This window comes from Megascapheus bottae, chromosome 3 (genome assembly GCF_031878675.1).
Source record: "Megascapheus bottae isolate mThoBot1 chromosome 3, mThoBot2.hap1, whole genome shotgun sequence".
NCBI classification, from domain to species: Eukaryota; Metazoa; Chordata; class Mammalia; order Rodentia; family Geomyidae; genus Megascapheus; species Megascapheus bottae.
Window position 1 is genome coordinate 62,657,636 of NC_143511.1, and position 18,099 is coordinate 62,675,734.

Here is an 18,099-nt window from a genome sequence, read left to right on the forward strand (position 1 = left end):
ACACTGGTATATTTCCCAGCCTGCCAGGACCAGCCCTGAGAGACAGTTCGGACCAGAAGAACCATGAGGGTAGAAAACCAGCTTCCACTGTGTGGGGGTGAAAGGGGGTGGGGTGGGTGATCCTGGGGCTTGAACTCAGGGTCTGGGCATTGTTCCGGCCTTTTCTTTGGTCAAGGCTAGTACTCTATCACCTGAACCAAAGTTCCACTTCCATCTTTTGGACATTAGTTGGAGATAAAGAGTCTCATAGACTATCCTGCCTGGGCTGGCTTCAAACTACAATTCTCAACCTCAGCCTCCTGTAGCTAGGATTACAGGTATGAGCCACTGGTGCCTTGCTTAGCTCTTTTCTTTTCCTTCCTTCCTTCCTTTTTTTCTTTTTTCTGTGGGTCATGGGGCTTGAACTTGGCCTGGGCACTTTCCCTGAGCTCTTCAGCTCAAGGCTACTGCCCGATCCTTGAGTCAAGCCTCACTTCCCATTTTCTAGATGTTAATTGGAGATAAGAGTCTCCGGTTCTTTTGTGTCTGGGCTAGCTTTGAACCTTGATCCACAGATCTCAGCCTCCTGAGTAGCTAGGATTACAGGCATGAGCCACCACGCCCAGCTAGCTCCAGCATTTTGCTGCCTCTACCTCCTCTTCCTCCTTTTTTTCTCTTTTTTTCTTTTTTTTTTTTTTGCCTGCCCTGGGCTTGAGCTCAGGGCCTGAGCACTGTCTTTGGGCTCTACCACTTGAGCCTTTTTTCCATGTATGTGGTATCGAGGAATTGAACTTGGGTCTTTGTGCATGCTAGGTAAGCACTCTACCACTGGGCCAAACTCCCGGCCCCTCCTCCTCCTTTTTTTTTTCCAGTCCTGGCACTTGAACTCAGGGCCTGAGCAATGTCTTTGAGTTTTCCTCAAGGCTAGAACTCTACCACTTGAGCCACAGTGCCACTTCCGGATTTTTCTATGCATGTGGTACTGAGGAATCCAACCTAGGTCTTTGTGTATGCTAGGCAGGCATTCTACCACTAGGCCATGCTCCACTTCTTTAAGCTAGGCCAAGTTCACAGGGCCAAGGCAGGTACAGCCCTGGTGATGACAGGTGTAAGCCTAAGGATGAAAGCCAGGCTGGGCACTGTAGAGCAGGGGATGGAGACATGGCTGGAAAGAGTCTGATCACAGATGTAGTCGAGAAACAGACACTGAAACAAGCTGAAAAGAATCACCTTTAAGGCACCTAGGCTGGCTTCCCTTCCAGTGCAGTCCCTGATTGCCTCTGAGACTCCCCCGCTTGCTGAGCCTCTGCTGTCATTACTGCTGACAGAGCGACAAGTGTGTGACAGACGGTGACAGTAGGGAAGGAAAGGAGGATGCTGAGCAGGGAGACGGGTGGGAGATGGGCTTGACTGTCAAGAACACTGAAGCCGGAGCAGCCTGCTTCTACAGTGGACAGGCCTGGGATTCAGACATCACCGACCACATGGCTGCCTGGAGTTCAGAACCCCCACTCTGCCTGACCCTGGGGCCAAAGGAGATAGAGTGGATAAAAACCTGGGGACAGATGTGTGACACTGTGGACAACTGTTACGCAAGGCCTGTCATCTCACCCCCACCCTCCAGCCCAGCAAGGAGTGATGTCCAGGCAATCTACTGCAGATCCTCTGGCCAGTCCACTTCCTGTCTCACTGATCTGCAATCTGAAGCTTGTGACTGGCCGATAGTGGGTGACAGTGGCTCTACCCTTCCCTGCTTAGGAAGACAATTGTTGACAGCAAGAACTGTCAGCACTCGTCTCAAGGGCTGGGCAGGCCCTTAGCTCACGGAACTTCCATAGACGCAGAGTTATGGGCCATGGTGGAGAGAAGAGTAGAGAGCCTGCTTTTCCCGAGATCCACGGCCTGGTGTGGCTGCTCTGTCCCCTCCCTCCTTCCCTGCTCACCTGGGATGCTGTCAGTGTCTTGCTGTAGTAGTCGGCGGGCAGGATGGTCTCCACGATGGCTACCAGGCACCAGAAGGCACTTTCTTCATCCTCTAGGACCAGCAGGGCAATGGCCGCCAGCCTGGAGGAGGAGGGAGCCTGGAGTGACCCACCGCAGCTATGGCTCCGCCAGACAGCTAGTGGCAGGGGTGGCTCCCTGAAGCCGTGGGGCAGAATCTCCCATACTTGCACCAGCCAGCCCCTTCTCTAGCCAGACTCGGGGGCCTGGCACCTCTTGGGGTGGCATTCTTTGGGGGAGGCTGTCCAACGTGTCGTCTACAGCACAGGTAGGTGATGGTTTCAGAGCAGGGGGTCTGGGTCAGGTTGTCTGGGTGTGAACCCTAGTCTTGCTGCTTCTTGGGTGACACTGGGCAAGGCTCAGCCTCGCTGAGCTGCTGCTTTCTCATAATCATAATTGGGCTACGTGAAGGTGAACAGCTAGCAGAACCCTTGATGCCCGGCACTGGCAATTATACCAACCTCTGAGGCTCAGTCCTATTCCATCATGGAGGGGGGTAACATCTACCGAGGGAGAACCCAGGTTCAGCGTCCTGCCCACTGTCTGTCCCACAAGGTGTTCAACACACACGGTGCCTTTTCTCTCCACTTCTCCTCTGGTCTGAGATGCTAGATGAACGCAGGGTCCACATGCAAGGACTCCCGGAGAACACTTCCCCGTCCCTGGTAGCCGTTGGGGGCATGTGATATGCTCTATCTCTGGAAAGCCTTGGGGACATCTGTAGTGACAAGCCCTATGTGCTCTAATCACAGCAGTCTTGGGGGGGGTGCTTCCTGGGGGACTTAGCAGGGCACACCACAGCTTTTCCGCAGATTAGCTTTTAAAGAGTCTACTTCAGCTGGGCACGGTAGCAGATGCCTGTAACACTTGCTATTCAGGAAGCTGAGATCTGAAGACTGTGGTTCGAAGCTAGGTGGGGCGGAAGACTCTTATCTCTACTCAACCAGCAAAAGCTAGAAGTGGATATGGTTCAAGTGGTAGAGTACCAACCTTTAATGGAAAAGCCAAGAGAGAGCATGGGGCTCTGAGTTTAAGTGGCTACAAGGCACCAACACCAAAATAAAACAAATGCACCTTAACTGTTTAGCTAGCTGGTCTTGGGGTTCTTACTAAGGCTAGATTCATGACCTCAATCTTCTTTACAGTTTTACAAATGGGTTTTAGTCATGAGTTTTAGAAACAACGATGAATTCTCAAAAGGAAAGAAGAAATAAAGAAATCCCCCTTATTTGCCCACCTGTCAGGAAGGAATTTCTCCCCACTCTGCCTTAATCTGAATCTGAGCTGAATGGAAAAGAACAGTCACAGGTTTCCTGGGAAACAGGAGGCTCTGTCCTCCCATCGATGGTGAAGAGGACCTTCAGAAGGCACTAAGTTCAAGTACATCTGCCATCACATTTTACCTATGCCTAGGAAAGATGCACGAATTGATCATGGCCATATGCACTCTGATATGCTTAGGACAGACACAATTAATTGATCAAGGCTACTTTCATGGTCTATGTCTAGGGCAGACATAATTAATTGATTGATCAAGGCCATATTCACTTTGTCTCTGCCTAGGGCAGATATAACTAATCAACGCCACATTTAATTAATCTATGCTCAGGGAAGACACAACTAACTGATGGTGGCACTCATTTCTACCAAGTCTGGAAGCTACCTTAGAAATTTCCTTGAAGTTACTTCCTACTGCTATCCTCTGGTTAAGACATTACCCTTTAGTGCACAGATGGCAAAACTGAGGCCCAGAAAGCAAAAGTGATTGGCTCAAGATCACATAGTCAGTTGATAGCGGATGGGACTAGACTCAGAATTACCAAAGTCCGGCCTGGTGCTACATCTACTCTACCCTTTATTCCCACCAGACCTCACCAGAGCTTCCTCTGGCTTCAGACCAGGAACCTCCACCAGCATGGGTTTAGAATTTGGCACACATTAAAGGGTCAGTTATTGTAGGTTGGCCCTCTTCAGGGTTTATAAACTGTCCACAGCTACCGGAGAACTTCAACTTCATGCATCTAGGGCCAGAGAAGGCCTCCTAATGAGGGCATGCATGGACGGGAGAAAGAACAGACTACCTTTAAAGCAACCCACTTATTTTCATAAGGCATTGGCTTTAAAAAGTTTGCTGTAAAACTGGCATTAGACCACCACTTCATCCATGTCTAAACAAGCTAGAATTGATACAACACATGCAGTTCTAAAATCTGTCACTAGATGGCAACTCAGACAAGGCAGCTTAGGTTTAAGAGCCTTCAAAAGAATACCTCATAATACTGCCCATAGTCTGAGCAGCTCTTTTTAAAGCAATAGTATAACTATTATACAAATAATATCTGTGCTTATATATAAAAGTTAAGTACAGCCTAGAGGAATATCTTCAAAAATACTTCTTAGGCATCCTCTACCTTTCTTGGTCTCAGTTGCCCAATCCTGGCCTGGCCCTTCCACACTGGGGAAGTGTCTCTCCCATGAGGCTGATTTATAGGACTTTTTCTGCTCCTTTAGCTCAGGCTCAACTCCACAGCACTGCAGCCTGTGGTTGCTCTATCAGAGGTCCCATCTGACCAGGAAGCTTCTGGAGTGGCTTAACACCTTCCTGCCACCGTTCCCACTTGGGGTGATGGTGGACAGGAGGAAGGACAGGTGGATTACAGGACTCTGCGCATGAGGAGTCTAAGGTTAGCAGCTGGCCAGGACACTAGGCCTTGGCAGCAGTGGGCAGGCCCTGGGCCTGTCGGACCTTTCTCATCTCAGATGGGCAATGGGCACTCACGCACCCTCCGTGGGATTTCATGTCAGGTGTGCGAAGCACCTCCCTGAGAGCCATTTCATGTCTGCTCTCTGCACGAATGTGAAAACCCAAAACCCGGCTCTTCACGGTCACTGGTCATAAAGAAGCTTTGTAGATTCTGTTCCTTCTGGATTGCAATTCACTCAGCCAGCCACAAGAAGAGCACAGGATTAGCCAGGCTGTAAGGGACCTCTAGATTCATCTGTCACACATGCAGAGTGATGTCACATACCAGTGGTTTCCAAGGGGGAGCGTTATCACTGGAGTTCAATTCAGAGGTCCCAGCACTTATACAAATACTTGCTCAGACTCACCCAAGTTTAGGTCAGAAATAAAAGCATTCAGATTATCCATGTTTGGGAATCATTCAAATTTGAGTGAGGACACTGAGTGTTGATTTTGTGTTAAATAAATGTCACACACCAGTTACTCTGATGGTTTTTTTGTTTTTTTGCCAGTCCTGGGCCTTGAACTCAGGGCCTGGGCACTGTCCTTGGGCTTTCTCAAGGCTAGCACTGTACCACTTGAGCCACAGCACCATTTCTGGCTTTTTTCTATGTACGTGGTACTGAGGAATCGAACCCAGGTCTTTATGCATGCTAGGCAAGCACTCTACCACTAGGACAAACTCTTGGCCCCTATGATATTTTTTTAAAGAGCAGAATGGCTTAGATAGATTTTGCTGAAGACATGTATTTAAATAAACCTGAACTTGGATTGTAGCTCAGCGGCAGAGCCTAGCATGCACAAAGCCCTAAGTTTAATCCCCAGTGCATGAAAAAGAAGAAAAACTGGGTCAAAACTTGCTTTTGCACTGGCACCATGTCTGAAGATTGTGGTTTGAAGGCAGCTTGGGCAGGAAAGTCTGTGAGACTCTTATCTCCACAAAACCACCCAAAAGGCCACAAATGGAGCTGTGGCTCAAGTGGTAGAACCCTAGCCATGAGCACAAAGAGGCACAGAACAGCACTAGGCCCTGTGTTCCAGCCCCAGTACCAGCACAAACCAATCAAGGAAAAAAAAACAATAACAAACAAAACCAAAAAACCTTTGGGAGATTAAAAAAAAAAACAAAAAAAAATTGTTTTGGGCCAGGAGTTTGGCCTAGTGGTAGAGTGCTTGCCTAGCATACACAAAGACCTGGGTTCAATTCCTCGGTACCACATACATAGGAAAGGCTGGAAATGGTGCTGTGACTCAAGTGTTAGAGCTCTAGCCTTGAGAAAGCCCAAGGACAGTGCTCAGACTCTTGAGTTCAAGCCCCAGGACTGGGAAAACAAACCAACCACCAAAACCAAACAACCAAACACCTCTGCTTTTTTGGAGATACTCCAGTATCTCACCTCTCGGCAGATCCCTCCATATCCCAGCGACTTTTATAGACATAGCTGGGATATCCACCAGGCTCCATCCTCAGCCTCTCATCTGTCTTGCTCCCTGGCTGACTGGACCAAAGTGGAAAGTAACCCAGACCTTCAGACCTGGGCGTGGGTTAAAGGTGTGAGGGATGAGGGTGGGAAGACCCATAACTACAGGGCCAAAGTCTCTCCTCTGATGGCCGACAGACCGTAAATGTTCAAAGAATGAGTGGCAAGCAAAGGTGTGTGGAGTGAAGAGAGGTTGGGCTGTGGGCCCTGCCCAGTGGTTCTGAGAGTGTCTCTCACCCCCGCCCCAAGAGCACACCAGTTTTCAGGTGGAGAGTGCTGGGCTGTGGCTCAGAGCGACGCTGGTAGGTAAAGGCCAGGCCCTCCCTGCTGCCATGGCTCACCTGTTCAGGCCCTGGCAGTAGCCGATGGCGGGGTTCTGCCAGGAGAAGGATAGCAGCACCCGGCGGAGCTGGCTGGGAAAGCTGGAGGTAGGGCAGGTGAAGTGTTTGTTGTTGGGGAAGGTCCGGTTCAGGTCGAGCTCGATCTGGCGGGCGGCAGGATGCTCGCAGGCCTGGCCTCGGCCCAGCAGCTCCTGGTAGTAGCTAGGAGTGTGCAGGTGCTGTACGCGGCGATGGATCAGCCACCTCCAGACACGCGGCCGGTGCTCGCGGGGCACGCCTGCCCGCAGCATCTGCTTCAGCTCTGAGGAGGGCACCAGCTCACCCAGGGCAGTCCAGCGCTCTCGCAGGGCCCGCTCCTTGGCATCGGGGGCCAGCAGGTGATGGGAGCGCACCTCCAGTGCCTGGATCTTGGCCAGCAGCTTCAGGTCTTCCACCTCGTAGTCAGGCACTGTCAGAAAGCCGTAGTCATCATACTCACTGCCAGATAAAGGTCATATTAGTGAGCTGGCACGTGCAGATCCTGGGCCTAGAGGAGGGGCACAAGCAGGGGCACCTTGCCAGCTTCCACCCCGACTACGCCGAGGGCTAGCCATGCACCCGGTGAGATGCTCTTGTACAAGTGCTCGCAGAGGTGCACCTCCCCTGAGCCAGCACCGGAGCCTTTGCTATTCCATGCAGCCTCAGACCAAGGGGCCTGGCAAAGCTTGCACGGGGTCCCACTGAGCACACCAGCGAGCTCGTGGATGGAGAGGGGTAGCCCAACACCACCAACAGGCCGGGGCGGGAAAGCCCGGAGCCCAGCCTAAGGGCCTGGCATTTAGGCAGCAGTTATCTGCCCACCACTCTCTCCATTTATCCTAACAATCCCACAAAGTGGGGATCTCAGCCACATTCTACAGAGGTACAAGAAGACATGACTTGCTCAAGGTCATACAGCAAGGACAGCCAGGTTGGATGCCAAAGCTAGGCACCAGTGGGTGAGTCACCCAGCCTCCAGGGGCTTCAAGCACTGCCACCCCTGCTTCCTGTGTATTTAACCCGCAGCTGCTGTGCCCAGCAAGGGACCAAGTTTTAGCTGAAGGGACTAAGCAAGGGAGAGGAGGGAGGGGAAGCACCACGTTGGTCTGGCCGCGCATGCTCTGTGGCTCGGCCAAAGCTGCCTCTTCTCACTCTGCCCTCCTGAGGTGGCACCGCATAGCACATGCCTGCAGCCAGAGGTGGTCGTGGCTGTGCAGGGCTGGCACACTGATGGTGGGACCCCACGCTCACCTGATGGGATTCAGTTCCACGGGGTCTGCTGAGCCCTCGGTGGCCTCCCACTGCAGCGCCTCCTGGACGAGCTGCCCCAGCAGGTCGGAGAATGAATCTGTCTCTGTCCCCACGGCTTCCTGCAGCCTCCGCAGCCCAGCCAGGTACTTGCTTTCCACCTGGCAGTTCCTGGCTTGGAGGTAGGCACACTGCAGGCATGGGGGGAGAGGGAAGGCTGCTCAGGCCTGCCGGCGTTGTGAACACCTTCAAGTCGTCCCAGCTTCCCTCTCCTGGTTCTGCGTATAGTCAAGGGGGAAGGAGGGCTCCCGAATCCGTGGTTTACAACAAAGGAGACAAGGCAAGGAATGGGTAGGGCCAGGGATGGAGCTTGTTTCAGAAAGAAGGAGGGCCAGACGCCGGTGGCTCACGCTTGTAATCCTAGCTACTCAGAAGGCTGAGATCTGAGGATCACGGTTCAAAGCCAGCCTGGGGCATGAAAGCCCATGAGATTCTTATTTCCAATTAACCACTAGAAAATGGGAAGTGGTGCACTGTGATAGCCTTGAGCTGAAGAGCTCAGGGAGAGTGCCCAGGCCCAGAGTTCAAGCCCCATGACCGACCAAAAAACAAAAACAAAACAAAACAAAATGGGAGGATGCAGTATCATCTGTAATCCTGCTCTGGTTTAATTACTCAAGGGTGTGGCTTGTGGCAGGTTGCTCAGCCTCTCTGTGTCTTAAGAATTCCCATTTTTAAGGCAGGGATCATACAGTCTCTCCAGAAATGCTACTGCGGCTCAGCTGCCCACTGTGTAAAGTCCTGCCTGGCGATGGGCACAGAGCCAGCTCTCCGTAAGTGCTAGCTAGCAGGACACTGCCACAGGCAATGGCCACGTTCTCTTCCCCACACACCTCTGGTCTCCCCTCTTGCCAGGATGACCTGTCTATTTACACACGCTAGATGGCACTGTGCCCCGTAGGCAACCTGGGTCCCTGGCTTTCTGTCTGAGATGGGGACAGTGAAAACTGGTCTCGCAGCACTGCAGTGGCTCCTGGGTGGGAGCTTCAGGACAGAGGCTGAAACAGCAGCAGCCCTGCCAGCACAGCAGTGGCCTGCCTCTCTTCCTGAATCCTGTCACTGATTTCCTTCTCTGGGACACTAGTGACAGACTTCAAACCTCCTCACATCCAGACCTCTGTATGCCCATCTCTGTCAGCAGCCACAGCTGTTTTCTCAGAGTATCAGGCCGCCCTGGGCCCTGCGCTCAGATTTCTATAACCCCCATCTCCCCTGCATCTCTCCCTGCCAGGCTACCTCCTGGGTTCCTTACATCAGGCACACAATCCCATCTTGGGGCCTAGTCTCTGCAGCCTGCTCTATGCTTCTACTACAAGGCCTTTCTCCACTCATGTGGCTTGGATGATGTTAAAGTGGATGCCTCCTTTGGGAAGGCTTCCTTGATTTTCCTCCCTATGTCTAGGTCCCCAAATATCCTGAGTCCAGTGCATCTTTATTGACCTTAACTCCTGCCCTGAAGGTAGGGGAGTCAAGCTTACTGGATTAGGCATTGCTCTCTTATAGCTGCCAGGAAACACTGAGGATGAGGGATGCCATCAACCAGCTCCCAGGGCCTGAGGAAGCAGTGGATGGGGTTGCCCAAGAGGCAGAGGTGAGAGGAGCAGGAGCATCCTGCTGACAGAGGTGGGGCTGGGAGGGTGGGACATGGTGACAGCCAGCAGTGCCTGTACCTTCATCAGCAGAGCCTTCTCCTTCTCAGCCACCTTCCTCCAAATCTTGGAGACCTGGTGGATCTCAGAGTTGAGAAAGCGGTTCTGCGTCTTGTATGCTTCCATATCATCCTGGAGGAGAGAAGGAGGTGTGTCAGCAACTGTCCACCCATGTCCCCTCCAAATCTCCCTGGTCCTGAGGTCTCAGGAACATCCTCGAATGAGCTGCCAAGACTTCCTTGAGACATGCTCCCGATAATGATAAATAAAAAAAAAAATTCACCCACGGCCTCCTCTATTCTGGCTCCCAGAGTGTTGAGGTGGGAGTTCAAGTCCTAGCTCTGACATTCTCGCTGGGAGGTCTCAGATCTCCAGACCTGACCCACCCTGGCCTCTGTGTCCTCATTTGCAAGAGGGGAATACCAACTACCTCCACTGGGCAGCTGGGAAACTGAGTGGGGTAGCCGTGTAACGCCTAGTACAGACAAGCACAGGTGCTCAAGTAGCTTGGTTTTTGAAATCAATACACTGGATCAGATATTTGCAAAACACTGAGAAATTTTTATCAAGCATCATCTTGAGGTATTATCCTATTTTACTAAAGTATCCCAATTATCACAGCCCCCCTGGCTCTGTGTGTCCCCTGCTACATATAAGAAGCACATTTCTTACATTTTCTCACTATCTGCCTGGACTTAAATTAGTGATCCTCCTGCCTCAGACTCCCAGTTGCTGGGAATGCAAGGGTGCAGGTATACTGCTGGTTCTGGGGCTTGAACTCAGGGCCGTGTGCTGTTGCTTTCTCTTCTATTTTTCCCCCTCAAGGATGGACACTCTGCCACAGCTCCATTTCCAGCTTTTGCTGGTTAACTGGAGATAAGAAGCTCTGGATTTGTTTGCCCCGGCTAGCTTTGAACCACAATCCTCAGATCCCTAATCTGACTAGCTAGGATTATAGGTGTGAGTCACTGGCACCTGGCTTCCACAATCATTTCTGCTGACCATTGACTATTTTTTAGGGTGAATTTACCATAACTTGTAATCTTTCCTTTACTATTTTAAACATCCGAGCACTGGATGTTTTCCATTTGTTTTTGATTATGAACACTATGTTCAAAATCAGAGCGGCTCGGAACAGAGTTTCCCCTCTGTGCTGTCCAGAGAGGGAATGAGAGCTACTGCTGGGTAAAGGATCCGACCATGGCCCAGGAGAGTTCATGAGGGAAGCTGAGGCATGGCCATGGCTCTTGATCTTATTCTGCTGGCCAGGATACTTGGGAAGCCATTCACACCAGGACACACTGAAAGTCATCCCTAGCAATTCTGAAACCCAGGTCCTTCCTTTCCTGTTCAGGAAAGCATCCTGGGCTGCGGGTATGGAAAGTGCTACTGCAGGGCTGACTCTGGCAGGCTCTGAGTGGCTTGGACAGGTGCAGCCTCACTTGTGGCTGGTGGTACTTCCCCATCAGGGATAAGCCCTGTGTGGTGTACAAGGCCCCTGGGTGTCCTGGCCTTATCTGGGCTAGTCTTCACTCTGACCAAGATGGCCTCGTAGCTCAGAAGTTCCCAGTCACACCGAGTGGCTGTCCTCTGTCCCAGGCTGACTTCCTCAAGAGGTGTCATCACTTCTCTGGGGTCCCAGTGGTGTCTCCCCCAGCAGCTCCTAGGCTAAAAGACTGGGTACCACTGTGCTTCTAGCCTGTCACTCCCTGACTCCCTTCTACCAGGACACCCAAACTCCAGAAGGTCTCTTCTGTGCCGTGGCTGATGCTCTCAGGCCTGTAGGGCTGGCAGGCTGCACCGTAAAGTAACAAGGCCGCAAAGATGCTGACGTTGCCCGAGTGCCAGCAATGGCCTGGTGGCTGGAGGCACAGGCTGGGGCCATGATGCCTGATGTAACGTCACTTCGTATCTGGGAGACAGGGACGTAAATGGAAGTTCTCTGAGGAAGGTGCATCTGTACTGTAGATCCTGCGGATCACACCATCATGACGGAGCAGCATGTGGTGACTGGGGAGAGGTGCTGCGGGTCCATAGCCAAATTACCTTTGGCTACTTTAGACCTCTTAATAGTCAATCACCTTGACTCCCCAGACCCCCCACTCTCTCACACCAGGACTTGAATTCAGACCCTTACGTATTGCTCAGCTGGCACTCTATCACTTGAGCTATCCCTTCGGTCTGGCATTCTGCTGGTCATGAAGTCTTGCAGGCTTTTCTGCCTGATCTGGCTTTGAAACATGACCTCCAGGTCAGCATCCTGGGCAGCGAGGATTACAGGGGAGCCGCGAGAGCCTGGCGTGCCTGAGCTTTTTGTTTTTTAAATCTGACCTAATGCTGAGTAATGGATAATCTTGTCTGAATGCATCATAAAGCTTCTGAGTTTATAACGCCACACACCTAATGGTGACACTTCCCACTTAGCTGCAGCACCCCCTGCCTGATGCTCCCACCAAGGCCATGGGTGGATGTATTGACTAATGACTTTTCTGTTCTGTGATCGGCTAAGTTCATGTAATTCCTTGGGCCATGTTCTAGGTCTAGTGTCACTCATGTTTGGTTAAGGGTAAACTAGTTTCTTAGTTCCTTTAAAACAGGGTTGTTTCGGTCAATAGGGACAATAACAGCACCTGCTCAAGAAAGGCTGGGAGTCCAGTTAATTAGTGTGGACAAAGGCAAAGCAGATACTACCGTTACTTGCCTACCCCCACTCCCTGCCAGCCTACAGTACTTTCTGTGGCTCACATAGACTCTTCCCAGATACCTCGGAGAAAGCAAAGGAGGAAGGAAAGGAGGAAAAAGGAAGGAAGTGCTGGCTCCTGGGTCCCACCACATGTCAGGCCTGCCACCCTCACAGACATTATTTTGTGTAACTGAATCCTCACCATGGTGCTATGGGATTGGTGCTAAGGTATTATCAAATCTAATTTACAGAGGAGGAAACAAGGGCCTAGAAGGCCAATGTTATGCAAAGCAGCTGGTGTGGGAGAGAACCAGGATCCAAACCCAGAAGTGTTCAGCCCACAACAGGTGCTCAGTACAAGCTACCATGAGCGCCTGCAGTGCTGCACTTGCTCCTGCCTCCTCCTCACCACCCACCCTGCCCCCAGCCCAAGCGGTTCATGATGCTCTAGGCTTTGGAGACAGAGGTTTTATCTGTCATGTAGGTGTTCCCTTCAGGTTCTAGGGAAGGCCCCCAGGTGCAGGGTGGGAGTGGGGGTGGGGGCAGGGAGGTGGGTGAAAGTGCCTCTTGGGATAGCACCTCCTATTCAGCTCCGTACCCTATCTTGACTCAGAACTGTAGGGAGGAAAAAGAGAGACCTGAGAGATGAGCAAAGCCACATGACAGTCATCAGCAGAGCATAAAGAGGGAACAGGCTGGAGAAGTGGCCCAGGAGACAGGCAAGCTGTGACTGCTACCTTCATAGGATCTGGCCAGGGGATTTGCCAGGAGATGCTGGTGGACCAGGCCCTTGGGCTCCTGCGAGGAATGATGTGGCTCTGGACAGCCCGGGCTTCTCCTGTGCCTCAGCCTCCCTTCCAGAGAAGGAGGGCGGGCCAAGATCTCCAAGTCCTTCCTGCTCTCAGATTCAAGTGGTCAACAATCCCAGTCTTGAAATGAGCCTCACAAACAAGGGGCTGTGTTTTGAAAGTTGGGTGGACCACAATCACAGGCCCAGCAGGAAACGTGAACTCCTGTGGCTAGACCCAAAAGTACAAGACATTTGGTGACTCTTCTAAACACTACATTAAAAAAGGTTTAAGCTGGGTGCGGTAGCTCATGCCTGTAATCCTAGCTACTTAGGAGGCTGAGATCTGAGGATCAAGGTTGAAAGCCAGCCCGGGCACAAAAGGACCTGAGACTCTTATCTTCAATTAACCCCTAGAAAAAAGGAAGTGGGGCTTGGCTTACAGGTAAGGTGGTAGCCTTGCGCTGAAGAGCTCAGGGACAGCGCCCAGGCCCAGTTTAAGCCCCATGACCCAGCCAGGGGCTGGTGGCTCATGCCTGTAATCCTAGCTACTCAGTTGCTAGGATCTAAGGATTACGGTTTAAAGCCAGTGCAGGCTAAAAAGTCCCTTTAAGGGCTGGGAGTTTGGCCTAGTGATAGAGTGCTTGCCTAGCATGCACGAAGACTTGGGTTTGATTCCTTAGTGCCACATATATAGAAAAAAGCTGGAAGTGGTGCTGTGGCTCAAGTGGTAGAGCTCTAGTGTTGAGAAAGCCCAAGGACAGTGCTGGGTGTTTGGCCTAGTGGTAGAGTGCTTGCTCAGCATGCATGAAGACCTGGTTTGATTCTTTGGAACCACAAGCATAGGAAAAGCCGGAAATGGTGCTGTGGCTCAAGTGGTAGAGCTCTAGCCTTGAGAAAGCCCAAGGACAGTGCTCAGGCCCTGAGCTCAAGCCTGGGACTGGCAAAAAAAGAAAGAAAGAAAGAAAGAAAGAAAGAAAGAAAGAAAGAAAGAAAGAAAGAAAGAAAGAAAGAAAGGAAAGAAAGAAAGGAGATGTCCCTTTAAGACTTTTTATCTCCAATTAACCACCAAAAAAAAGGAAGTGGTGCTGTGTCTCAAAGTGGTAGAGTGCTAGCCTTGAGCAAAAGAGCTGGAGGACAGTGTCTAGGCCCAGAGCGCAAGCCCCATGACCACAAAAATACACCAAAACAAACAAACAAACAAACACACCAAAGTTACAAAAAAGTTCCATGTAACTTTTTAAAAGAACAAAGCCCTGATGAACTCCAAGAAATAAAAACAAGAGTTTTTTGTTTTGTTTTTCCTTTGCTGCTTTTTTTGTTCCTTGTCTGCTGCAGGGGGCATAAGACGGGCAACAGATGGAGGGAAACAGGGTGAACAACTACAGCAGTGGAAATCATTAGACTCCAGGTTGAAAATGAAACATACAACTTATAGGTGGAGACAGGAGGGAAAAACTGGCTGACAGTGAGGGAAGGGGTGAGAAAGGTAAAAGGGTGATTTATCTGACTTATGTAACTGTAGTCCTTCTGTATATCATTTTTATAATAATAATAAAGAATTTTTTTTAAAAAGGAAAAAAAGAACAAAGCCCTGGGCCCTGGAGGAGGATACATACAGCCTCCTCAAGCTGGGCCCGATGACAAATGACATTCCTGAAGGTGTGACTGGAGGACACACTCGGGCTCCTAAGGGAGGCAGGTGACAGGCCAGTGGGTCTGGGCAGCCTGGACCCATCAGCTGACCTAGGCTCTGCCCTGTGCTGGAGGAGGCCAGGCAAACAGGAGGCGATTTGGTGGACATATACCGAGGAAAAAGTGTTTCCCTGCAAGCCAGTTGCACCTACACTTGAAGGTCTGGTGTATTCTACCCTGCAAGATTTCTCATACAGGGGCTGGAGAACTTGCCCAAGGCCACACAGCTAGCAAGGAGCTGAATTAAAGCCAGAGCTGGTTCACTTCACGGCTGGGGAAGTCGCCAATGCTCAATATGGTCCCACTGCTTCTCAGATGCTTTTCTACTGCTTTCCTTTCCCCCTTTCCCATCTTCTACATCACTCAGGCACCCTGGAACTCCCAAGGTGATAACTAAGTAAGGAGGTGAATGGCCATCAAGGGTTAGCTACCAAGGTTTGCGTCTAGACTAGTAGGTGGCAGTGGGCTGACTCACTGTCCCCTTCCTCAGACCTCCCACAGGCAGCTCCTGTCACAAGAGAAGGCTTCAGGCATCACACCTCAAATAAAGTCCCTGTGAGGTGGGAAGGCCTGGGGAGAGAGGTGCAGAAGGCAAGGCAGAGGAGGTGGGACCTGTAGAGGCAGAGGAACTGAGAGGTACAGAGTGGACAGACTGACCAGCAGACATGACATCCAACCTAATTACACTCAACACTCAGAATAGGGTTCTGAGCAAAGTCTTCATCCTCTCCACCTCGCCACCCCCACCTGCACAAAATAGGTATGCTGTCATGTACAAGTTACTGCCTCTCATGGCTGGAATAAGGGGACATGATTGGGCACAGGTTAGGCACTTAGGGCGATGTCTGCACAGCAAGCATTCTGTCAACCCTACGAACAGAACAATTACTGCAGTACAGGCTGCCTGTTCTGTGCAGGGTACTGTGCATGCCAGCCCTGGCACCTTGAGGAGTCCTGGGACAGAATAATTCTGAAAGGGGCTGCCCAGACCAGGCTCCAGACATAGCTGTTCCTGGGCTCTCACCTCTAATGTGATAAGTGGCAAAGAAAAGACCATGCTCTTCTAGGATGGCGATCCTACCCAGGCAGGAAACTACTAGCCCAGGTCTGCCCTGGGACCCAGGCGAGGGTGTGGCTAGCCTGGAGAGAGGCCTACCTTCAGGTGCTCCATCCTCTCCTGCTGGCTCAGGAAGTCCGGGTCAGCAGCATCGGGGGCCCCCGGGGGCTGTATAAAGTCCTGGGTGGCCTTCTCCGAGAGCTTACAGATGACCTGCTGCTTGGCCTGGTTCTTGTCCATGAGCAGCTGCACGTGCTGCTGCAGCTCCTGCACCTGCTGCTCCCGCAGCCTGGCCTCATGCACCAGTTGCTCCCGCTCCTGCTCCAGGGCCTCCACCCGCCGGCCCAGCTCCTCGATCTGACGCACTTTGTGCCGCACCAGCTCCAGCCGGTCCTCATCCTTGGCCGCTGCCAGGTAGGCACTAGATGCCCGCTTCTCCCGCTGGGCAGCCTCCAGTGCCTTGTGCAGGATCTTTACCAGCTCCTGGAGAGTGGAGAGGGGAGCACCAAGGGCTCAGGGAAGGCCTGACAGGTGCCAGGGAAGGGAAACACTATCTCTGACCCTAACAACACTGCCAACCATCCTGCAGAGGCCCTGGGCATCATCTCAACACTCATTTTGGCCTTCTTTGTCCAGCAGAGTGCTGGCAAGACCATCTGTGGGACAGATGACTTTTCTGTCTAAATGGGAATGTGGGGGGCTTCTGGGTCCCCCCTGAAACCAGTAGATACATGTTCCTGGGGTCCAGTTCCCTTCCAAAATTCTGCCTGAGGAGTAGTAGGAATGAGGGCAGCTGCAGGTTCATGCTGAGGGTGGCAAAGTCTCTGTTCCCATTCCCTGCAGCCCCCCATTCCAGCAGCTCAGAGCTGCTCACACTTAACCAGACACCTCAATGTTACAGGGAGAAACTTTTTTTTTTTCCAGTCCTGGGCTTGAGCTCAGGGCCTGAGCACTGTCCTTGGACTTTCTCAAGGCTAGAGCTCTACCACTTGAGCCTCAGCACCACTTCCGGATTTTTTTCTATGTATGTGGCACCAAGGAATCGAACCTGGGTCTTCATGCATGCTAGGCAAGCACTCTACCACTAGGCCACACTCCCAGCCAGGGAGAAACTTTTGACTTTGTTTTGGAACATAATACTTGGAAGCTTCTTTGTTACAGCAGCTGAACCCATATGCTGACTTGCATCTGTGATTTTCCAGGATGAACTAACTGGGGACCCAGAGAGCACAGTTCAAGTTAGTCCCGAAGCACTGACATTTCAAAGCTTGAGCTTAGCCGCTAAACCTGGGGCATGTATAGTATACTCATCAATTGTGATATTCTTTTGTACAATGCCTTCTTGAGGCCTCCACATCCTTCCCAATATAGCATCCAGTCACTTCCAATCAACTTTAGAGAGAACTAGAGAAAACACACCGGCGCTCCCCCATGCAAAGCTGCCCAGAGCTTATTCAGTGCATTCATGCAGAGCTCCCTTGGCCCATCAAACGTTGCAATGCCAGTACAAGGAAGTGCTAGAAAGTTCTGAAACAGACCTCTATTTCCACCTTCTCACCACGGGGAAAACACAAGGAAACTTCAGGTCTGTGGGCCTCCAAGTCTCTACCTCTAGCAGGAATGAGAATTCTTTTGGGGCCAGCATAGGAATACAGGAAGCTAGGTGCCCAGCTGCCAGGCCCACGTGGTACAGATGGCTTTGGGGCCACAGTGCTCAATGCTGTGCTCTGAGCCTGTCTCAGTTGGAGGACACATGTTCTCTTATAGACCCATCAACTATCCCCGTGCCAAAATATTTAAATAGTTCAGCTGGATTGGCTAACTTGCCAAGAATGCCATTTTGGAGGAGAAACACTAAAAAAATAAAATCACATTTGCCTGAATCTTCAGAATCCTCAGTGGTGGTGACAATCCCTTTTTTGCTTCTTGTTTCCACACACCTCTCCATGCATCCAACCTTCACGGACTGCCACTCATGCCAGGCCCTGGTACAATGCTGTTTCCCGAGGGGGAGCTGTCATGGTTCCCATCTCTCAGGACTACAAAGGCTGTTGGGGGTGATGAACTACCTCCATAGAACCATTTCTGGTGTTTGGGGGGCACAGGGCTGGGCATGGGTGGTGACGTCTGCCTGTGGAGGAGGTGTGTGTGTGTGGGGGGGGGGGGTAGAAGACCAGAAGACACACAGCAGTTGATAATGAGCCCTGAAGAATGGGGCCAGGGGTGACCCAGCAGCAGGTGGGAGAAGGCAGTACTTCACAGGCTCAGCTCCCCCAGAGGAAGCTGGAAGACAGGCTGAAGAAGGCCTGGAGAAAGGAAAGAGCAGGGTCAGAAGTGTGGCAGGAAGGGTGGAGTGG

At 51.5% G+C, this 18,099-nt stretch overlaps 1 protein-coding gene across 2 annotated transcripts in view; it reads right to left on the bottom strand.

Moving 5' to 3' along the window:
- Positions 1–18,099, bottom strand: part of Tbc1d2 (TBC1 domain family member 2) — a 42,276-nt gene that overhangs the window by 3,394 nt on the left and 20,783 nt on the right. For both annotated transcript variants that reach the window (XM_090330309.1, XM_090330310.1), the window contains 5 exons: positions 15,842–16,225; positions 9,542–9,652; positions 7,815–8,002; positions 6,546–7,022; positions 1,923–2,043 (listed from right to left, as the gene is read on the bottom strand). In XM_090330309.1, coding sequence (XP_090186435.1) covers positions 1,923–2,043; positions 6,546–7,022; positions 7,815–8,002; positions 9,542–9,652; positions 15,842–16,225 — 1,281 coding nt within the window. The remainder of the gene's footprint in view (positions 1–1,922; positions 2,044–6,545; positions 7,023–7,814; positions 8,003–9,541; positions 9,653–15,841; positions 16,226–18,099) is intronic.